We start from the raw sequence: 25,172 nt of genomic DNA, 5'->3' as shown, positions 1-25,172 counted from the left end.
GGTCAGTGTGGGAATGGGAGAGGAAGTTAAAGTGTTTGGCAACCAAATCGCTTAGGCCAAGGCAGACTGAGTGGAGGTGTTCAGCGGAACGATCGCCCAGTCTAGGCTTGGTCTCACCAATATGTAGTAATCCACACCTGGAATAGCGGATACAGTAGATAATGGAGGAGGTGCAAGTGAACGTCTTGCCTAACCTGAAAGGACTATCAGGGTCGCTGGACAGAGTCAAGGGAGGAGGTATAAGGACAGGTGTTGCATCTCCTGCGGTTGAAGGGGAAGGTACCTCGGGAGGGAGTGGATTGGGTGGGAATCGATGAGTTAACCAGGGAGTTGCAGAGGGACTGGTCTCTGCGGAAACGTTTCCTTGATCATCTTAACTTTTTTGCATATCTTTCATTCATTTGTTCTATATCTCACTATACTACTGTCTATATCTCGTTTCCCTTTCCACCGACTCTCAGTCTGAAGAAGGGTTACGACCCGAAATGTCACCTGATTCCAGATATGCTGGCTGTCCCGTTGAGTTACTCCAGCTTTTTGTGTCTACCTTCTTTACTGCGAATCGCTTCAGACCTTCCTGAGCTCGTGAGAAGTATCTATTAATGTGTTGATGCACAATAACATCATTAATGTTGAGAGTCTCGTACAACCATTCTCCTGCCTTGAAGAGAGACACAAAAAGCTGGAGTAACTCAGCGGGGCAGGTAGCATCTCTGGAGAAAAGGAATGGGATACGTTTCGGGCCGAGATCCTTCTTCAGACTGAAGGCTGTGCTAGTCAAGTCAAGTTTATTCGTCACATACACATACGAGATGTGCGGTGAAATGAAAAGTGGCAATGCGCGCAAACTTTGTGCAAAAAAACAAACAAACTACAAACAGAATGGAACAGAATCACATATTCTTTTACATATTACATATTGTGGGAGGAAGGAAAAAAGAAAAAAAACAGCAGTTTTACAAACAACATTACTTTCAAGTGTCCAAAAGGCAGAGGCAAATGTTTCTCACAAGCTGGAGTTTCCTTCTCTCCAGAGATGCTGCCTGGCCCGCTGAGTCACTCCAGCGTGTTTGTGTCTATAATCAGTTGAAACCAGCATCTGCAGTTCCTTCCCACACATGTTTTCCACAAAGCGGGGTAATGTCTTGGGAAAGGATATTTGCTGTGCGGATGCAGATGTTTTCAGTGTCACACATACACACACACACGCACACACACATAGACGCACACACACGCACACACACACACACACACACACACACACACACACACACACACACACACACACATACACACACATAGACACACACACAGACATACACACATAGACACACACACACACATAGACACATACACACATAGACACATACAGACACACACACATACACACACACACAGACACACACACACACAGACACACACACAGACACACACACACACACACACACACACACACACACACACATACACATACACACACACACACACACACACACACACACACACATAGACACACACACACACACACATAGACACACACAGACACACACAGACACACACACACACACACACACACAGACACATACACACATAGACACACACAGACACACACACACACACATAGACACACACACACACACACACACATAGACACATACACACATAGACACACACACACAGACACACACATAGACACACACACACACACACATGGAGCAGCGTCCGCTGATAGGCGCCGCCGCCATCACGGCGCTGGGCTGGGCTGGGGTGACGATGACGCGCTGTGGTCCGAGGGGGCGGGGACACGGCCGGGGATGGCGGTTGGGCGGGCCGCTTCAACGGATGACTGGGGGGAGGGTGGACGCCTCATCGCGGAGAAGGACAAGGAGAGGGCGTGAAGCTGAAGCGGTTTACCTGTCATCCCCTCCGCCCCCCCGGGGCCGCCGTGGACGAGAGAGCCGCCGCCGCCGCCATGGCCGCGCTGTCTGCGCGCCGGGTCGTCCTGGTAACGGGCGCCAACAGGTAACCATGGCGACGGGTCGGACAGCGTGTGTGTGGGAGGGAGGGAGGAAGGGACAGGGTTGCCTCAGGGTTAGGAGGCTGGTGTTAAGATGCTGGGAGGACCAAGGTGAGGTGGGACAAGATGGGGAATGGATCTTAAGTTCATAAGTGATAGGAGCAGAATAATTCGACCATTCGCCCCATCAAGTCTACTCCGCCAGCCATTAAAACATAGAAACATAGAAATTAGGTGCAGGAGTAGGCCATTCGGCCCTTCGAGCCTGCACCGCCATTCAATATGATCATGGCTGATCATCCAACTCAGTATCCCGTACCTGCCTTCTCTCCATACCCCCTGATCCCTTTAGCCACAAGGGCCACATCTAACTCCCTCTTAAATATAGCCAATGAACTGGCCTCAACTACCCTCTGTGGCAGAGAGTTCCAGAGATTCACCACTCTCTGTGTGAAAAAAGTTCTTCTCATCTCGGTTTTAAAGGATTTCCCCTTTATCCTTAAGCTGTGACCCCTTGTCCTGGACTTTCCCTAACATCGGGAACAATCTTCCTGCATCTAGCCTGTCCAACCCCTTAAGAATTTTGTACGTTTCTATAAGATCCCCTCTCAATCTTCTAAATTCTAGAGAGTATAAACCAAGTCTATCCAGTCTTATGGCTGAGCTATCATGGCTGAGCTATCTCTCCCTCCTAACCCCATTTCCCTGCCTTCTCCACATAACCCCTGACACCCGTACTAATCAAGAAGCTATCTATCTCTGCATTAAAAATATCCATTGGCTTGGCCTCCACATCCTTCTGTGGCAAAGAATTTCACAGATTCGCTACCCACTGACTAAAGAAATTCTTCCTCATCTTCCTAAAGGAATGTCCTTTAATTCGAGAGCTCTGACCTCTCCCACTAGTTGCAACGTCCTCTCCACATCCACGCTATCCAAGCCTTTCACTATTCGGTAAGTTTCAATGAGGTCCCCCCTCATTCTTCTAAACTCCAGCTAGAACAGGCTCACTGCTGTGAAAAGCTCATCATATGTGAACCCACTCATTCCCGGGATTATTCTCGTAAACCTCCTCTGGATCCTCTCCTGAGCCAGCACATCCTTCCCCAGATATGGTGCCCAAAATTGCTCACAATAATCCAAATGTGGCCTGACCAGCGCCTTATAGAGCCTCAGCATTACATCACTGTTTTTGTATTCTAGCTCTTTTGAAATAAATGCTAGAATTGCATTTGCCTTCCTTACTACTGATTTATCTTGCAAATTAACCTTTTGGGGAATCCTGCACCAACACTCCCAAGTCCCTTTGCACCTGCGATTTCTGGATTATTTTTAGAAAATAATCAATGCCTTTATTCCTACTACCAAAATGCATGACTGCACACTATTCCATCTGTCACTTCTCTGCCCACTCTCCCAACCTGTCCAAGTCTTTAAGAGCCTAGATAGGGCTCTTAAAGATAGTGGAGTCAGGGGATATGGGGAGAAAGGAGGAACGGGGTACTGATTGGGGATGATCGGCCATGATCGCAATGAATGGCAGTGTCGGCTCGAAGGGCCGAATGGCCTACTCCTGCACCTATTGTTTCTTGTATGACCTCTGCAGAGTCTATGCTTTCCCTACACTACCTGCCCCTCCACCTATTTTTGTATCATCTGCAATCTTGGCCACAATGCCTTCAATCCCCTCATGCAAATCATTAATATACAACATGAAGAGTAGCAAACCCAGCACAGACCCCTGCAGAACTCCGCTAGTCACTGAGAGCCAAGCAGAAAAGCTCCCTTTATTGCCACTATTTGCTATTAGCCATACAGATAACCTGCTTTCGATACTAGTATCTGCCCTTTGTTACCATGGACTCTAATCATCCTTTGTAGCCTCACGTGTGGCACCTTATTAAAGGCTTTTTTTCACTGGCTCTCCTTTGTCCTGCTATTTCAATGAATTAGAAACATAGAAACATAGAAATTAGGTGCCGGAGTAGGCCATTCGGCCCTTCGAGCCTGCACCGCCATTTAATATGATCATGGCTGATCATCCAACTCAGTATCCCGTACCTGCCTTCTCTCCATACCCTCTGATCCCCTTGGCCACAAGGGCCACATCTAACTCCCTCTTAAATATAGCCAATGAACTGGCCTCAACTACCCTCTGTGGCAGAGAGTTCCAGAGATTCACCACTCTCTGTGTGAAAAAAGTTCTCCTCATCTCGGTTTTAAAGGATTTCCCCCTTATCCTTAAGCTGTGACCCCTTGTCCTGGACTTCCCCAACATCGGGAACAATCTTCCTGCATCTAGCCTGTCCAACCCCTTAAGAATTTTGTAAGTTTCTATAAGATCCCCTCTCAATCTCCTAAACTCTAGAGAGTATAAACCAAGTCTATCCAGTCTTTCTTCATAAGACAGTCCTGACATCCCAGGAATCAGTCTGGTGAACCTTCTCTGCACTCCCTCTATGGCAATAATGTCCTTCCTCAGATTTGGAGACCAAAACTGCACGCAATACTCCAGGTGTGGTCTCACCAAGACCCTATACAACTGCAGTAGAACCTCCCTGCTCCTATACTCAAATCCTCTTGCTATGAAAGCCAACATGCCATTCGCTTTCTTTACTGCCTGCTGCACCTGCATGCCTACCTTCAATGACTGGTGTACCATGACACCCAGGTCTCGCTGCATCTCCCCCCTTTCCCAATCGGCCACCGTTTAGATAATAATCTGCTTTCCCGTTTTTGCCACCAAAATGGATAACCTCACATTTATCCACATTAAACTGCATCTGCCAAACATTTGCCCACTCACCCAGCCTATCCAAGTCACCTTGCAGTCTCCTAGCATCCTCCTCACACCTAACACTGCCCCCCAGCTTAGTGTCATCCGCAAACTTGGAGATATTGCCTTCAATTCCCTCATCCAGATCATTAATATATATTGTAAATAGCTGGGGTCCCAGTACTGAGCCTTGCGGTACCCCACTAGTCACTGCCTGCCATTGTGAAAAGGACCCGTTTACTCCTACTCTTTGCTTCCTGTTTGCCAGCCAGTTCTCTATCCACATCAATACTGAACCCCCAATGCCATGTGCTTTAAGTTTGTATACTAATCTCTTATGTGGGACCTTGTCGAAAGCCTTCTGGAAGTCCAGATACACCACATCCACTGGTTCTCCCCTATCCACGCTACTAGTTACATCCTCGAAAAATTCTATAAGACTCGTCAGACATGATTTACCTTTCGTAAATCCATGCTGACTTTGTCCAATGATTTCACCACTTTCTAAATGTGCTGCAATCCCATCATTAATAACTGACTCTAGCAGTTTCCCCACTACCGATGTTAGGCTAACTGGTCTGTAATTCCCCGTTTTCTCTCTCCCTCCCTTCTTAAAAAGTGGGGTTACGTTTGCTACCCGCCAATCCTCTGGAACTACTCCAGAATCTAAAGAGTTTTGAAAGATTATTACTAATGCATCCACTATTTCTGGAGCTACTTCCTTAAGTACTCTGGGATGCAGCCTATCTGGCCCTGGGGATTTATCGGCCTTTAATCCATTCAATTTACCCAACACCACTTCCCGACTAACCTGGATTTCACTCAATTCCTCCACCTCCTTTGACCCGCGGGCCCCTGCTATTTCCGGCAGATCATTTATGTCTTCCTTAGTGAAGACGGAACCAAAGTAGTTATTCAATTGTTCCTCAGCACCCCTGCCAGTTTGATTCACCCAATCTATATGTAGATTGAAGTCACCCATTATAACTGCTTTGCCTTTGTCGCAAGCATTTCTAATTTCCTGTTTGATGCCATCCCCAACTTCACTACTACTGTTAGGTGGCCTGTACACAACACCCACCAGCGTTTTCTGCCCCTTATTGTTTCGCAGCTCTACCCATACCAATTCCACATCCTCCAAACTAATGTCCTTCCTTTCCTTTGCGTTAATCTCCTCTCTAACCAGCAACACTACCCCACCTCCTTTTCCTTTCTCTCTATCCCTCCTGAATATTGAATATCCCGGGATGTTCAGCTCCCAGCCTTGGTCACCCTGGAGCCATGTCTCCGTGATCCCAACTATATCATAATCATTAATGGCTATCTGCACGTTCAACTCATCCACCTTATTACGAATACTCCTTGCATTGAGACACAAAGCCTTCAGGCTTGTTTTTACAACGCTCTTACCCCTTATACAATTATGTTGAAAAGTGGCCCTTTTTGATTTTTGCCCTGGTTTTGTCTGCCTGCCACTTTTACTTTTCACCTTGCTACCTATTGCTTCTACTTTCATTTTACACCCTCCTGCCCCTCTGCTCTTGTACCCATCCCCCTGCCACATTAGTTTAAATCCTCCCCGACAGCAGTAGCAAACACCCCCCCAAGGACATTGGTTCCATTCCAGCCCAGGTGCAGACCGTCCTGTTTGTACTGGTCCCACCTCCCCCAGAACTGGTTCCAATGCCCTAAAAATTTGAATCCCTCCCCCTTGCACCATTTTTCAAGCCACGTATTCATCTGCAATATCCTCCTATTTCTGCTCTGACTGGCCCGTGGTACTGGTAGTAATCCAGAGATTATTACCTTTGAGGTCCTACTTTTAAGCTTATCTCCTAGCTCCCTAAATTCATCCTTTAGGACCTCATCCCTTTTTTTACCTATATCGTTGGTGCCAATATGCACCACGACAACTGGCTGTTCACCCTCCCCCTCCAGAATGTTCTGCAGCCGTTCAGTGACATCCCTGACCCTTGCACCAGGGAGGCAACATACCATCCTGGAGTCTCTTTTGCGGCCGCAGAAACGCCTATCTATTCCCCTGACAATTGAATCCCCTATTACTATTGCCCTTCCACTCTTTTTCCCCCCCTCATGTGCCGCAGAGCCACCCATGGTGCCATGAACTTGGCTGCTGCTGCATTCCCCTGATGAGCAATCTCCCTCAACAGTTTCCAAAATTCCACCAGATTTGTCGGGCAAGATCTCCCCTTCACAAAGCCATGCTGACCGTCTATTTTATCAAGTACATAACCTCATCCTTTATTATGGACTCTAAAATCTTGCCAACCACTGAAGTCAGACCAACCGGTTTATAGTTGTCACGATTCTGCTTTGCTCCCTTCTTGTACAGCGGGTTAATACGGGCAATTTCCCAATTGTCTCAAACCACTTCACTAGTGACAGTAGTGATTCTTGAAATATCACTATTAATGCCTCCACAATCTCTAAAGCAAGATGGGACAAGAGGGGGGACGGATGAGACACGATGGGGGAATGGATGGGACAGGTCACTCTGATACAACGAGTTGTTTCCAAATACACGTTTTTTTTAAAGCTAAAAATGTATTTTTGTTACTGCAAGCTAAAAGGCTGCACGTTACATTGTTTAATGCGGTATCATTGTACAAGTGTTGATCGAAGCAATTGCTTGTCAATTACAATGAATTCCCATGGTGTAACTATCAGCCTGTGCTCTTAAAAAGACAAATGGTGTCTGATCACTGTAGGGATGCCCCGTCCACAATAACTGAAATACATAGTAAAGACGTCTGTGATAATGTGGGGAGACTGCATTTCTTTGCCAATAGATGACCACAGATTTGTCTCTTTTCCAGTGGTATTGGACTGGCTCTTTGTGATCGCATTCTGTCTGAGGATGACCAGATCCACCTGTGTATGGCATGTCGAAATATGCAGAAAGCTGAGGCTGCCAAGTCTGAACTCCTGCTGTCTCATCCGGGGGCTGACATTAACCTCCTGAAACTGGATGTAGGAAATGTTGACTCAGTGATCAAAGGAGCAAAGGAGATAAGGCAAAGGTACTTCAATATTATCAATTATGTATTTTTTTACAATTTACAATAAATGTAATCATATTTACTGAATTAATTTTCTATCATTATTCCAGCATACAAAACGAGGCAAAATTCTGAATGTCATGTACTGTACTTGTAATGAATTGCATTTATCATAATTTGAAAATAAACTTTTTGCTACTCATAAGGAATAGGATCAGAATTAGGCCATTCGGTCCATCAAGTCTGCTCCACCATTCTATCGGCTGATCTACCTTAACCTCTTAACCCCATTCTCCTGCTTTCTCCCCATAATCCCTGACACCCATATTAACCAAGAATCTATCTATTTCTGCCTTAAAAATATCCGTTAATGGCCTCTGCAGCCCTCTGAGGCAATTAATTTCATGGATTCACCACCCTCTAATGAAAGTCCTCCTCATCTCCTTCCAAAAGGAACATCCTTTAATTCTGTGACTATGGACTATGGCCCGACAAATCTGGTGGAATTCATTGAAATGGCAGGACTATGGAAACATCCACTCTCTGCATTCCTTTCACTATTCGCCATTCATTAGTCAATTTTATGCTTTTATAAGCATAATAATGACGATGACATATATTTGCATATGATCAATGTCTCCCTAAAAAAGCACTACATTCATATTGAGACGATCAGAGAACTGTGTATTTTGGTCATGAGATCTTCTGATGTCCTTTTAGTTTCTGAGATAACTTAATCGCTGACTCTGCCACCCCATATTTTCATCATCAATTGCAAATTGAGAATAAACTTTTACTTAGTTTATTATGTACTGGGTGTAGTTTCTATACTAGGTGAACATGAGTCTGTGCCTTATGTTGTCATTCCTCCCTTATGCTTAATTTGAAATAATAATTGAAGGAAATATAAAATGATCTTTTAGTAGTAAAATATCTAACCCACATCTGAATGTCAGAAGCTGAAATTACTCTGAAATATATGAATCCTGTAGCCATACATTACTTAAATTTTGTCAACTTTCAGCCACTATCCTGGGATGAAACATCACTTCCATTTAATTTTTGGGGCTTTGGGAAAGAAATATCATTGCTTCTGAAAATGGCATTTCCTGCAATTTTAGCATTCAGGGATTCAGCACTTGCAATTAACAGGAGAGTTGCCAGGACTAGAGGGTCTGAGCTATGAGGAGAGGTTGAGTAGGCTGGGACTCTATTCCCTAGAGCACAGGAAGATGAGGGGTGATCTTAAATCATGAGAAGAATAGATCGGGTAGATGCACAGAGTCTCTTGCCCAGAGTATTAAATCGAGGACCAGAGGACATGGGTTTAAGGTGAAGGGGAAGAGATTTAATAGGAATCTAAGGGATACCATTTTCACACGAAGGGTGGTGGGTGTATGGAACAAGCTGCCAGAGGAGGTAGTTGAGGCTGGGACTATTCCAATGTTTAAGAAACAGGTACATGGATAGTGCAGGTTTGGAGGAATATGGACCAAACGCAGGCAGGTGGGACTAGTGTAGCCGGGACATGTTGGCCGGTGTGGGCAAGTTGGGCCGAAGGGTCTGTTTCCACACTGTATCACTCTATGATACAAAGAACACAGTTCTCTCTATTCTCCGCTATTCAAGATATAGGGAAGATATATCTGAAATTACAAGTGTAATGTGAAATATGTTTGGATAACTGTCCACTCTGACTTTTGCTCACAATCTATTGGCCTGATCAGCAAGGTGTAATCCCTTATCCAGTATTAAATGCAGCAAAGAAGCAGACTGCATGATATTGTATGTTGTATATGTCAACTTTCTCTAAATAATTAATATTTTCTTTTGATGCAGGTATCAACATTTAGATTATCTCTATCTAAATGCTGGGATTATGCCAAATCCTCGTTTCAATTTGAAAGCCTTTCTAAATGGTTTATTTTCCAGGTATTGTATCATGAGGATTTAGAAATAATTACTAAAGTTGCCGATTCACATTAAGCGGTTTAAATGTTCTTTATGCTGTAATCTACTGCATTTGGCTTTTGAAAATGCACCCCCAATGCCTCAAGGATATCTTGGGAATTTGATGATGGAATTGCTTGACATGGTTTCCCCAATAGTATCTAAGACTGGGACTGCAGACATGAGAGATCTCTCAGTGAAACTGATGTTATGAGTGGAAATGATGTGGAACCAGATTTAGAAATTGTCTTTTGGATCTTTTAGATTATTTTAACCACCTGAGAGAACAAAAAGGACACTATAGACATTGGACATTGCATGTTGTCTCCTGCCCTGTAATTATTGTCCTCATGCCCTCTCTGGGATTGTCAATAGTCATTGCCTGTCCTCCCACCTATGAGTGGCATGATGGCACAACAGTTAGCATTGCTGCCCCAATGTTTCAGGAATCTCTGTTTGATCCTGACCTCAGGTGAGGCCAACATGGAGGTTGTGCGTTCTCACTGTGCCTGCAAGCGTGTCTACTGGGTTTTCTTCTACTTTTCAAAATTAAGTAAAGAGAGATTAATTTACCCCTAAATCTTGACTTCACTTGATCGTAAATTGCTGAGATCAATTAGCAAAGAGCTAAGTTTTAATACAGCTAAAGTCTGGATACTGTAAATCTGAATTATTAACATAGGGATCAATAGAATTGCAAAGATTAAGGAATTTGGCATTGGTGCAGGAAGTTGGCATTGAGGTTAAGGATCAGCAATCGTCTTATTGAGTGGTAGAATGGCCAAAATGGCTTGCAGCTGCTTCTTTATCTTAAAATGCTGAAAGAATTTAAACCAGGATCTATCTATGATGAGAGATCAGTAATGGCCTGCAATATACTTTCCTTTTGAAAGCAGCACATTAGAGAACTGCTGGTGAGGTGCACTTTGCAAGTGACTCCACATTCATGCATGTCATCTCGAGCTCACCTCTGCAGTTATGCCAGAGTCTGGGGCTAGAGCTCAGCCTGTCTGACTTGAACAGCATGTTACACATCTTGTCCATTGCCTTAAACATACGGCATCAGAATGGGGTTGCTGTTGTGAATAGAAAAGTTAAATGTAATGAATAGTTTGTTTTTAGTTGAGTTTAGTTTATTGTTACGTGTGCCAAGGTGCAGTAAAAAGCTTTTGTTGCATACTGACCAGTCAGCAGAAAGACAATACATGATTATAATTGAGCCGTTCACTGTGTACAAATACATGATAAAGGGAATAACTTGTATACTGTTTAGTGCAAGATAAAGCCAGTAAAGATCGATCAAAGATAATCTGAGTGCCTCCAATGAGATAGACAGTAGTTCAGTACTTCTCTCTAGTTGTGGTAGGATGGTTCAGTTGCTGTATAACAGCTGGGAAGAGGGAGTGGCCAGGGTGTGACTCGTTCTTGATAATACTGGTGGCCTTACTGAGGAAGTGTGAGGTATAAATGGAGTCAATGGAAGGGAGATTGATTTGTGTGACGGTCTGAGCTTCATCCACATTTCTCTGCAATTTCTTGTGGTTTTCGATGGAGCTGTTCGCAAACCATGCTGTGATGCATCCCGATAAAATGCTCTCTACGGCCCAACTGTAGGGTTGTTGCAGAGCTGCCAACATTGGGTGAGATTTGAGTGAGAAATTGCGACGGAGCATAGCGACTGAGGGGGAGAGGGTGTGGGAGGGGGGTGTAGTAGGGAGCTTTCGCATTTTTTAGCTTGAAATTGTGCAATCTGGTGCATACTGTAGCGAGTCTTTTAACTTACGCTTGAATGCAACATTAATGCTTTAAATTGGATTAGGTATGAATAAGGTTAGGCTAAATTACATTCCTAATTACATTCCACAGTAGAGCCAGGCTCTGATCAACAGGTGCAGCACATGAATGACTATATTCATGTATGGAAATCAGATTATAATTCATGCTTTTATGCATTTATATAGAGAAAAAACAGAGAAACATGGCAAGTCAGACTTCCATCACTGTTCTGCACAAAAAAAAATCAATCAACCTTACCCTTTGACTATCGAAACAAGACAAAAATAATGCCACATATTAAATCGTATATGGTTCAATGAAATTTAGATTTATACATAAAACATATATATGGAAACAGGCCCTTCAGCCCACCGTCAAATCTTTCTTCAAAGTGAAAAAAAAATTCCAGTCCTGCCAACATCTTCATAAATCGCCCCTAGATCCTCCCCAGAGCAATTGCACCCTTTCTACAGTGTGTCATACTTACAGCATGGAAACAGGCCCTTCATCCCAACTGGTTCATGCAGATCAAGATGCCCCATCTAAATTAGTCCCATTTATCCGCATAAAGATTTGTGATCGGGGTTAGAGTGTGAGAATTTGTCAAATGCGTGACTCTCACGCTCAATGCGTGAGAGTTGGCAGCCCTGGTGTTGTTGGGAACTTGCCGAACATCCTAAGCCTTAGAAGTAGAGGCGTTGGTGTGCTTTATTGGCCATTGCTTCAATATGGGTGGTCCAGGAGAAGTTGGTGATGATATTTACTCCTAGGAATTTGACGTTTTCAACCATCTCCACTTCAGCAACGACCAATGCAAACCAGGGTATGTGTACTTACCCTGCGTAATTAAAATATTTGTTAAAATATTAAAATGATGTATAATTTAAATATCTATTTTAATTTTGATTAATACTTCTAATTAAGTATATCACTGAAATGTGTTTTTCAGAAAATGCATTTTTTAATTAATACTTTTTTAAAAACGTTTAAAAAATATTTTGGAACTTTTACCCTCTATTCCCACTCCAACCTCTCAGCCCATCCCCCAATGCTATCCCTTTTATCCCTCCCACCTTCTCCACCGAGCTCTCCCCTCTTCCCCAAGATCTGTATTTGTGATGACTATTAATTGATATTAGTAATGTTGCCAAATGATGGTATTTTCACATTAACAGGAAAATATTTAGTATGTTTGCAACTGCGGATGGATTGCTAACCCAGGAAGATTGGCTTAGTGATGACGGACTACAACAGGTCTTCATGACAAATGTCTTTGGGCATTTTTTACTTGTAAGAATCTTTTTGTATTTGTAATGTGGTTCAACATAAAATCCATCCTGGTCTCAAGGCATCTATTTATTTATTTATTTTATTATTTATTTCGAATGGCAAAAAGCAAGTGTGAAACAACATACAAAAAACAAAACAAAAATATTTATAAAGTGTCATGAACAATATCCATAAATAAATGAAATCATATGTGTCCGAAAAGGAGCAGGAAGAAGCAAAGCTTATTAATTCCCACCCCTTATTCAACTGCTTGTAATTATCTTGTACAAATGTAGCAGCTATATGTACACCCTATGTACACCAGTCACTATATGTACACCAAATTATTTACATTTGAACACTAATCAAATATTTACAAAGCCATACAAAAAAGAAAAAAAAAAAAGAAAATAAAAAACCCTCATATACTATACAGTATCTTAGTCATATATACAACCCATCACTCTATAATCACCCTTCCCAATATAATCAGTATAACAAATATCCCACTCACAATCACGTATCCTCATCCCAATATCCTTTTAAACAAGTGTTTTTGTACATCTTTTTAAACTGAATTATGTTTGTGCTAAGTTTTATCTCCTGTTCCAGACCATTCCACAAATTTACACCACAGATTGCTGTGCACATACTTTTAAGAGTTGTTCTGACATTGAGTTTTTTTAAATTATGTTCCCCTCTCAAATTATACCCACCCTGTCTTTCCATAAACAGTTTTTGTATATTTCTTGTAAGTAAATTATTTCTTGCTTTTGTACATGATTTGCGCAGTCTTAAATTTAACCAGATCAGTGAACTTCAGTGTATGTGACTTTAAGAATAATAAATTAGTATGTTCAAGATATCCAACGCTATTGATAATTCTTATTGCTCTTTTTTGTAATGTGCATAACGGCTGTAGGTTGGTTTTGGTTGGCATTCATTTATGGAGAATAGTTAAGATCATTTCTCCTTAAACCCCCCCCCACACACACACAGTTTGTATCTCCCCACTATTTCTTTCTGAGTAATTTCTGTTTTTTCTTTAAATTGGCCAGAGCAAAGTATAATTGTCCTACCATCAATATCCGTGGTTAACCACTGATCACAGGCTTCCAATAACAAAATCAACCTGCTTATACCTGTGGCCCTTCTTTAATAAAGGTACCACATTTGCTGTCCTCCAGTCATCTGGCACCTCACTTGTGACCCCGAAGACTAGATTTATATCTTGCTGCAAGCATGACTCAGCCTGCCTGCCATGCCTAACAATAATGACCGGGCATTATAAAAATGAAGTTTTTATCCTCAGCACAATATATTTTTTACTAGTAACTTGGTTTGCTGTTTTACAACTATCTCTTAATAATAATAATAATCTTATTTATATAGCACATTTTTAGTCAACTTGCATTGACCCCAAAGTGCTTCACATAATTACATTACATTCACACACAGGCAAAGGTGGGTGAAGTGTCTTGCCCCAAGGGGGCAACGACAGTATGCACTCCAAGCGGGATTCGAACCGGCTACTTTCCGGTCGCCAGCCGAACACTTAGCCCATTGCGCCATCTGTCGTTTGACCACATCCATTTGACCACATTCCGCTTTAATGCCATGAACCATTAATTTTGTTACACCTATTCTCCATCCTTCTTCTGCAATTGTCTTTGAAATCCAAATTAGTTGCACCTCATACACTTTTGTTATTTCCTTTATTTTTTTTTGTCAAACTTTAGAATTTTATCATACAGAATGTAGACAACCCCTTCCGCTCACCAAGTCCACCATACTCATCAATCGCTCATTCACACTAGTTTTATGTTATTCCACATTATCATCAACTCCCTATACACCAAGGGCAATTTACACAGGCCAATTAAACTACTATTTCTTTTGATTGTTATTTTTGGTGTGTATTAACTTTTTTGTCAATGATTAGTGATGTACAGCACTTTGTTGCAGCTATGTTTGTTTTTAAAGTGCTCTATAAATAAAATTATTATTATTATTATTAAACTACAAACCCGTACGTCTTTTGGGATGTGGCAGGAAACTGAAACACACAGAGGAAACCCACGCGGTCATGGGGGGAATGTGCAAACTCAACACATGCAGTACCGGGGTCAGGATTGAATCTGGATCTCTCATGTTGTGAGGTAGCAGTTCTACCAGCTGCGCCCCCATATTACCCAATGATTATTGGACCTGTTTTTAAATTCCTGCCCATCCAAAAAAATTAATAGCAGTGAAATTTGTAATGAACCAAATAATTAAATAAATCCCGTGATCTTAACACTGTGGCTAACAAAATATGTTGTGCAGATTAAACACATTTTTTTAAATGTAATTTCCATTGCCTAGATACGAAACTTGGAAGCTCTGTTTAGTCGATCTGGCTGTACATCACAAGTTATTTGGACATCTTCTAGTAATGCAAGCAAATCCACCTTCAGTTTAACTGACTACCAGCATAGCCAAGGCCAGGAATCTTACAGTTCATCCAAATATGCAACTGATCTTTTGAGTGTATGCTTGAACAAGCACTACAATAACAAGGTAAACATGATCCGTTGTTGCAGCCCATTTGGAGAGATGGTAATGACTGTAATGAGATGTGCAATGGAAAATGTAATAATCTATGAAACGTTGCTACTTCAAGATGATTAGAAAACCATATTTCATACTTTAAGCCCTAATGCACTTAATATACAATTGGATGGTAAGTGGAGTTTAAATTGACAAGTGTCCAAAAGTGGACAGTAACTTTGACTAGTTTCCAAAGATTGCTTTTATGCTATGAAAAGGAACTGCAGATGCTGGTTTATACCAAAGATAGGCAGAAAATGCTGGAGTAAGTCAGTGGGCAAGGTAGCATCACTGGAGAAAATGGATAGGTGACATTTCAGATAGACACAAAATGCTGGAGTAACTCAGTGGGACAGGCAGCATTCAGTCTGAAGAGGGGACTCGATCCGAAACGCTACCCATTCCTTCTCTCCAGAGATGCTGCCTGAGTTACGCCAGCATTTTGTGTCTTATCTTCGGTTTAAACCAGCATCTGCAGTTCCTTCCAACACATCGGTGACATTTCAGGTTGGAATCAATCCATTTTCTGTATCTTTGAGTCTGAAGAAAGGTTCCGACCTGAAATGTCACCTATCCATGTTCTCCCGAGATGCTGTCTGACCCGCTGAGTTACTCAGCATTTAATGTCCATCTTTGGTCTTTACGCTGCCCGCTACTTTATGAACATGTTATTACTTGTGTTGCTGAGTGGTTGGAGACTAGTTTTGCCAGTAATTAGCTACAGTTTAAATCAGCCTGCATCATTTATTTTAATTTGATGGGCAAATTGAAGTATATAAAATTATGAGAGGCATTGGTAAGGTCAAAACCATTTTCCCAGGGTGGAAATGTTCATCGCTAGAGGCCAGAGCTGTAAGGTGAAAGGGGGAAAGTTTAATGGAGAAGAGCAGGGCATGTTGTTTTACAGAGGGTGGTGGAGTCCTGGAATGCAGAGGGATATGGATCATTTGCAGGCAGAAGAGATCAGTATCTAGGCATCTTGATCGGCAAGAGCATTGGGGGCCAAAGGGTCATTCCTGTGCTGTACCTTCAACCCTAATGCTGACAACTGCCAGCATGCCAAAAATTGTTCAATGTGATATGGTAGATGGACATTGAGGAATAAAATCCTTTTTAGTTGCTGTAAATCTGAGTTGACTTATTTTCTCTGCAGAATGTTACACATGCAAACTGTGGCACTGTGCAACACAGATAAGCCTTCAGTCCAGGCAATAATGGATTTCATATGCCTGATGTTAGCTGGAGCTGGGATCAAAAATAATGTGTGCTGATTGATAAAATGATGTGCCCAATCCAAAGAGATCTTTCACCAACATGGCAAGAGGCATGAAACCGACTGCCAGGCACCATTTGCAAATTAACTGACACCCATTGACACAAAAAATTGAATCTTGTTCCCAGAAATTCTTCCCATTAATGGACTGTAGCAATGTGAACCATTTGCATGGAGATCTTTCTCAACTTTATTATCAGTACAAGTGTTATGGTTTTTATGTATACTTCTCATGCACACTCGTATGCCAGCATAGATTGAATGTACTTCCACTTTTGGACAACTTGCATGCTTAGAAGAATTAACAGCCTTCTACTCAAAAATAACTCCTGGCAAGCTTGTGACAGACTGGTGCTTAGTTATTTTTGGCACTGGAATTCTGACATTTTGTTGTTCTTATAAAAATCAGATTTTAACAGGAGAAAAATAACGGAGTGTGGAGAAGATAGCAAAGGCAACACATTCCATTCACCTTTATTCATAATATTGCATTTCAATGGAAAGGTAGATTGAGGCAATTTGTCTCCATCTTCTAAGCATGTAAATTATTATTTACTGGAGAATTAAAAAAGGGTCACATTCCAAAACCATTGCTGGGTATGTTCCAAACCATGTATTATAATATATGTTAATTATATTGTAACATAATGTATTATGATTATATTATGAATTATAATCATCATAAGGAAGAAATCTGTCATTGTGTCTGCACTTTACTTCATGATGAAATTATAACTTTATCAACCAAATGCTAAATCTTTCAAAGTATCACTGTAGTCAGATGCTAGAAGTGATTGGTTATGTACACCCTATAACTTGGTGTTTCTCACTGCAGAATTATTCCTTTGTTTCCAGGGCCTGTTTTCCAGTGTGGTGTGCCCGGGATTTGTATTGACCAATTTGACCTTCAACATCTTTCCACCCATTTTCTGGACAATTATTACCCCCATTATGTGGCTGGTGAGTGGAATGTCTCGTGCATTTTCATCCATTTACTGCTTATAATGTTTGCATTTTGAATAATATTTCTGCGACATGTTCTTTTCTCCAGATACGTATATTCACAAATTCATTTACGTTGAGCCCTTACAATGGAACAGAAGCCATGGTATGTAGTTTGCAGAGAAAACAAATTATAATTATTCAGATACAATGTTTTATTCCTTTTACTAATATTGACAGCTCACAACATTGAGTCTTAAGAAGGGTCTCGACTCAAAGTCACCCATTCCTTTTATCCAGAGATGTTGCCTGTCCCACTGACTTACTCCAGCATTTTGTGTATATCGTCGGTGTAAACCAGCATCTGCAGTTCCTTCCTGCACACTTCACAACATTTGTTCAATTAAGTTTTAATGTTATTATGGGTTACATTTTATTCCCTAAGTGTAAATTCTTTATCAGCAAACATTGCCAATCAACTTGCCCAAAGGAGTTATGTCAGGTAATTCATCATGTATAGATTAAATGTTTTACAAATATTAAACCTCATAGACACTGCACATACAATACCATTTTCAGTTGATAAATTCTTCTGTTTCAGTACCAGATTATAAATATTGGCTCTCAGTTTGAAGACGGGTCTTGTCCCGAAACATTTCTCCAGAGATGCTGTCTGACCCGCTGAGTTACTCCAGCTTTTTGTCTCTATCTTTGGTTTTAACTAACATATGCGGTTCCTTCCTACACATTATAAATATGTTAGTATCTATATGGCAACAAAATATTTTTTTGTAAAAAGGTCTCATTTTTTCCTGTACCATCATTAAACATATGCAGGTTTTTAATCTTGCTATTAAAATTATGTTACTCTTCCTTCAGGTTTGTAGCCATGTGTATAATGTGTAACTTTTAACATGAAACATTTACGATTTCAATCAGAATTACTGTAAATTTTGCCCCAATCAAATTTTGCCCTGCATCTTCTCACCAAGTGTCCCAAAAAGTGTAATAGCTTAGTGGTTACATTACTGAATTAGTAGTTAGGGGCCTAAAGTAAAATAGCAAACTACTATTAGTAGTCAGGGTTCAGGCAATATCATTCAAATTGTACTTTGGCTGCTGTGAATTTAAATTCAAGTATTTAAGGAAAATAACAAATAACTAACGGTAAACATGAAACTACCCAATCATTGTAAAAGTCCATCTGCTTCAGCGTCGTACTTCATTGTAAAAGTCCATCTGCTTCAGCATCGTACTTCAGGTTAGAAAACTAACCATCTTTACCAGGATTGGCCTTGAACTAATTTCAGACGGTTTACATGGGTCTTGTTGATATTTCTTCACAAATCGCTGTGTCAGGAGGAGTTGGGTATGGATACTAAAGGCTGATTTTTTTTTCCACAGTGACATCCATGTTCCAATGAATAAATAAGTATTTTATTAGAATTTATAACCTGAAATAATTCAGTGATGTACAACATGGAAATGTGCCTTTCCAGCTCCATGCCAACTCCAAGTTACCAGCTCCATGCCAACCATCAAGCACTCATTTATACTTAAATATTTTATTCTCCCCGCAATATCATCAACTACCCCACACTCTGCGGCCCACATGCACACTGGCGGCAATATACAGTGGCCAACTAAACCACTATGCTGCATTTCCATGGTAGCATGCTGGAGCACACGGCGAAAGTCCACATCATCAAAGGGAAAACAAGCAAACTCCTCATAGGGACCACTGGAGGTTGAGATAGAACATGGTTTACTGGAGCCGTGAGGCAGCAGCTCCACCAACAGTGCCCATTGCAAATATATATATATATATATTGTAGCGGCACCAGACGCAGTGAATAAACAGCTGCTTTATTCAGACATAATAGGATCGAAATACATACAAGTTTGGTCCTCTAACATAATAATGTCATTGCTGCTGCAGCTGAGCGAGGATGTTGTCTTGAGCTCAGCTACCTGTCGACTCACGATCACAAGATAGATCTGCTTAAGTAGCAGGACACTCCCCTTAAACCATGACGTAACAGCCCTGGTAATCACTGAAGAGGGTTTGACCGTAAGTAGTCTGACTATCAGCTGACGCCACAATATATCTTTATTTTTAAATAGTTCAGGGTGCAATAACAAGAAACTGTAAGCACAGGTTTTACTAAAGAAAGACACAATGTGCCGGAGTAACTCGGCGGGTCAGGTAGCATCTCTGGAGAGCATGGATAGGTGATGTTTGGGTTGGGACCCTTCAAACATCAATCATTCAGGGGTGTATTATTTTAGTTTTGTGCCTTTTCAAGTTCCAGAGCCAGAAATCTAGGTATGTTCCTTTACATTGCTCCTCATTGTCTACTTTTCTTCTCAAAGATGTATGTGAATGGTCTGCTGGCTGTTAGCATTCTGAGAGTAATCCGCCTCAGTCTCTGAGATTTGTATATACCACGCACTAAATTTGCACAGGACGCCTTGATCTCTATCTATTTTAAGTCTCTTAATAACTAAACAAAGTGAGCTAGATTATTTACATAAACTGCCAACAAAGTTTTAGAGGTTTTGTTATTGAGACAAAATCGTAAACTTGGTGTTCAAGAAGGAATAGCAGATGCTGGAAAATCGGAGGTACACAAAAGTGCTGGAGAAACTCAGCGGGTGCAGTGTCTGAAGAAGGGTTTCGGCCCGAAACATCACCTATTTCCTTCGCTCCATAGATGCTGCTGCACCCGCTGAGTTTCTCCAGCACTTTTGTGTAAAATCGTAAACTTGTTTTGTTTATTACTGTTACGTATACTGGGGTACATTGAAAAGCTTTTTGTTGCGTGCTAATCCAAATACTACACATGATTATAATCAAGCTATCCACAGTTTACAGATAAAAGATAAGGGTAAACATTTACTGCAAGGTAAAGTCCGATTAAAGATATTTTAAAAGTCTCTAGTGAGGTCGATGGGAGGTCATGACCACATTCTAGCTGCTGAGAGGACGGTTCAATAACCTGATAACAGTTTGGCAGAAACTGTCCCTGAATCTAGAGGTATGCATTTTCAAACTTCTGCACCTCTTGCTGGATGGAAGAGGGCATAAGAGGGAGTGACTCGTCCTTGGTTATGCTTCTTCTTGCGTATGGCATGCACAGCCTAAAGTTGTAGGACAACTTGTTCTATTTGATCTTATTTGGTTGTGCACACCAGGTTGATTGCATTCGTTGAAACAGTGAAGGTTGCAATCTCCCACCCCCTTGGTTATGCTAATGGCAATATAGATTGCTTTAGCTTGAGAAGCAGGTCACAACAAAAGAAAACGCCAATTTTGTAACTTTCCATTTGTTTTTTGTCACTTAAAACCACTCCCATTTTAGTTTCTAATTCCGTTTCTGATTGTTTTCGATGTTGTAGGTTTGGTTGTTCACACAGAAGCCAGAGTCATTGGATCCAATGGTGAAGTACCACAGCTGCACATCTGGAGTGGGAAATAATTATGTGGCCACATACAAGGTTAGGTGACGGGATTATAACTAAATTACAATGAACGATGCTGCTCCTTCTCACTAGATATTTTGCCAAGCAGTGCATTCTCTGGCTATTATCTTGGATATGATGAATAACATTTGTCATGCATGATAGCATATCATTTTCGCCATTGTCTTATTCCACATAGTTGAAGAAATTGTTGCAACCTGGTAAATTGTACCCATAAACCAAAAACAACATTACTAATCATTATTCACCATGGCTGCCAGTGATTTTATTTTTACTTCAATTTTATAACCATATAACCATATAACAATTACAGCACGGAAACAGGCCATCTCGGCCAAGTCCATGCCGAACACATTTTTTTCCCCTTAGTCCCACCTGCCTGCACTCATACCATAACCTTCCATTCCCTTCTCATCCATATGCCTATCCAAAATAATCCTATTTTGTGTTTTGTCTGTCAATTTTCCTTTGAGTCATTGGACTTTATTATGTTCTTTCTAGATGGACATTGATATTGAAACGGCTGAAGTATTTTATCAAGAAATTTTAACGCTTGAAAACAAGATGACAACAAAAAGTCAAATAACTGGGGACAACAGCTAGTATATTGCCATGATAATAATGCTGCATGTAGCAGTTCCTAATGCGGGCATATGAAAATAGTTGTGAAAATGTGAGTTGTATGTACGGTACCTTTTAAAAGTATCCTTCAGGAATTGCAAAACTATATTGTCCTCTGTTGCCTTTATACTTTTATTTTTCCAGGTTTAATTATCCAAATTTGTTCCTGGGATTGATCAGGAAATTTAGCAAGAATAAGTACCTGGGAACGGGACTTTGTTCTTCATTTGAAAACAATGCTCACAGTGATCTGAAAACAAATGTCTACTTAACAATGGGCAAAATCCGTAACAGTTCCCAGCAGTGTTCTTTTTGTACACAAAAAAGGTGCTGGAATGTCAATTAATAAATATACACCTCGTAGCTAGAAAATAAAATAATAGCGTTTTACTTTTTAGTGGTGCTGGTATTCCATACTGGCATGTACTGTCACAAAGAAAAAACACTGGTGCACAGCTAAATATCAAGATTTAAGCCATTTTATTGGGTTTCTGTTTTTTTTTATATTTGCATTGTAAATCGTCTCTTCTGAAGGCCAATTTTCATAAGATCATGACATAGGAGCAGGTTTAGGCCATTCGGCCCATCAAATCTGCTCCGCCAATCAATCGTGACTGATCATTTTTTCCCTCTCACCCCCATTCTCCTGTCTTCTCCCGGTAACCGTTCACCCTTCCCAATCAAGAACCTATCAATCTCCGCTTTAAAAATACCCAATGACTTGGCCTTTGATCACGTTTAACAGCACATTGTATTGAAGCATTATGCATGGCATTATTAATTAATAGCTAATTATTTGTATTCTTACTTTTCTGTCAACTAGTTTTAAATGTGATGTTGGTTACGTTTTGCAGGTTTAATGTGGCTTGCACATCACCAAAATTATCTTTAAGATGCTTGCATTTCTTCACCTCCAGATTTTAAATTCTTTGTGTAAACCACAATGTAGCAGTTACAAAATTTTGAGATTTTAAAAATCAAGTCTGCAATTTATCCCATCAGATAAAGCATAAAAAGAAGTTTAATTTGACACCTAATTTACTTTCATATCTTCAGTATTACAAAATGTTATGGCCATTTTCATACTCGGAAATTAGCATCTTGTTCCCTATTGCTTTTCCATTGTCTTAGCACAAAAGCTGTGATCGAGGACAGTCAAAAGCCCATAACTTTCTTAAAAATCAAGAGAACTGAATGCAATTTTCAGTTATTATAGATTGAAGCATTCTGAAACAAATATAAAATATCTTACTTGGATGACCTGAAATTAAAGCATATAATTAGTTAATTACCTAATTGTAGCTAATTACAAAATTGACCGTTGTGACGGAAATAGTAATAAACTCAGACTGCCTTGAAAATTCAAAAATGTGATATTCTCAAGATCAGAACTTTAATATTATTGTATTATATGCTGTAAATCCGTAACAGATAGGTGAATAAATTACAATTTCTAGCAATAGACCAAGTCTTTATGGAGAAAATCAGTTGCTAGCTGGTACATTGGCATATCATAATCAGTAGCATCATCATACTCTTCAGATTGTAACCAATAAGCACTCTGTACACCTTGTTTTTCCTCAACTTTTCAATTTTGGCATTGTAAACTACATGTTTTTGCTCTTCAAACCACACATGACATGCCTTTCTGCCCACTACTTTCCCATTAAGAATGTCCTGTAGATTCCTTTTCTTAAGAAAATGATATATTTTTTTAAATAGCCTAAGTATCCAAATAACAAACTAATCCCATTCACACAAGAATTCACAATATAATATGATTATTAAATCTCACTGTCATGAATTTATATGCCAGATGGAAGGAATTTAATGTTTAATTCCCATAAATTAATCTAGAAACATCCACTCAATATAATTAAAATTATTATTTTTTTGCACAATACATGGGACTATAACTGATATTTAATATAAAAATATTGACTATGGGTAGACAATAACACAAAATATAGGTGATTGAGATGCTCTTATGATATGATTGTCCAAAAAAAAAGCATTTAAATCATCTTGCGAATGTTTTTTTCTGGAACGCGATCGATTGGAACGTTGCATTTGCAGTGAATTTGAACCCCATATCGGCAGGAAAAACACTGCCGGTTCGTATATGGGGCCCAAATCACATTTTCGCATCATAAAATTTGATAAAAGCCATCCCAAGAAACAAGTTTATATGTAAAATAAACGACTTACATTTTGTTTTATCCCGTTCATGCGATCCGTCATGCTGTAGGCGTTGAGGGCTTTAGAAGTCGCTTTTTATTTTTATGTAATTATTAAATTGTCTCGCGATTAAACAAAGAAAAAAATCGGGAACGGAAGTCCGATCGATTGTTCTTCAGCAGCTGGCAGCCCGAGGAAGTCCGCCTTCGATAAGCAGGAGAAAACGACATTTTAATCCCGCCCCCCCCCCCTCAATGGCGCCAAAGTCACGTACACGGCCAGTGGCAGAACTGCAGCGCCGCTGAAGGTAAGTTTTGTAACATCACTACTCAATGGTCTTACAACTGTAGATAAATAGGGGCGCAAATAAATTTCTGTATTTAGAAATAAAGTCCTGCCTAAGATTTTATTAAACTTCTTTATTGATGTTTGGGATTAAATAAACTATTGCTGCAAGCCAAGGTGGTACTGTAGGTTCTTGATAATGCTGGCTGCTTTTTTAAGGCAGTGCCCCCTATAGGTGGGGAGGTGAGTACTTGTGATGGACCGGGTATTATCCACCACTTTTACTAATCTTCTTATACCTGGGTGAGATGCAGCCGGTCAATATGCTATTTACCGTACACCTGTAGAGATTCAAGAGACCCAGAATCACCAATTGTTGTCATGGTCTTGCAGCTGGTTAAAAATCATTTTTGTTGTATGTAACCTGGAGGGTAAAGCCAGCAACTATGTTGAGTCTCAAGTGAACAAATAAAGTCAGGGTTACTTTTTAAACTCTTACTCCATGCATCGACTTCTGGAATTGAAGCCTTAGATGGAAAACCAAGCTCTTTTCCTTATTATCATGATTCTATCAGCTTCTTAATATGCAGACTACTCTGTTCTCTTGGTATATTTGTAAAGATGTTTGCCGTCGGCTTTGGTAATTCTTGTGAACGTTGCTTGCATTCCTCTCCTGTCAGCTCCTTTACACCTAATTGTTTTTCCATAGCTCTATGACTTCAGCATGTAAACTTGATTATGCCTCTTACCTCATTTGACGGCTATAATTTCTCAGCTGCACAGGTCAGAGACCTTTCAGTTGATTTATTATTCGGAATATTCTATTGCTGGAGGAAGAGGTGATAGAATTGCCATGTTTTAAAAACACTAAGAATAGTAATTTGATGAAGTAAGTCATCTTAATTATTCAGACCAAAACCTTGAGTCGAGTGACTCGAGTGCGGGAATTTTGGATGTTCTCCCTGTGACCGCCTGGGTTTTCCTTGGGTTCTC

The 25,172-nt window shown here is 40.6% G+C and overlaps 1 protein-coding gene across 1 annotated transcript; it reads left to right on the top strand.

Annotated features, from left to right (window-relative positions):
• Positions 1-1,849: 1,849 nt before the first annotated feature.
• Positions 1,850-22,096, top strand: hsd17b7 (hydroxysteroid (17-beta) dehydrogenase 7). Its single transcript, XM_055642305.1, has 9 exons — positions 1,850-2,022; positions 7,631-7,834; positions 9,653-9,745; positions 12,715-12,829; positions 15,173-15,367; positions 17,526-17,630; positions 17,722-17,778; positions 21,012-21,110; positions 21,597-22,096. The coding sequence occupies exons 1-9, from the start codon at positions 1,973-1,975 to the stop codon at positions 21,696-21,698; spliced, it is 1,020 nt and encodes a 339-aa protein (XP_055498280.1). The 5' UTR covers positions 1,850-1,972; the 3' UTR covers positions 21,699-22,096.
• Positions 22,097-25,172: the final 3,076 nt, after the last annotated feature.

The sequence above is a fragment of the Leucoraja erinacea genome, chromosome 10, assembly GCF_028641065.1.
Source record: "Leucoraja erinacea ecotype New England chromosome 10, Leri_hhj_1, whole genome shotgun sequence".
Taxonomy (NCBI): domain Eukaryota; kingdom Metazoa; phylum Chordata; class Chondrichthyes; order Rajiformes; family Rajidae; genus Leucoraja; species Leucoraja erinaceus.
This window is presented reverse-complemented; position numbering and strand designations above follow the sequence as displayed.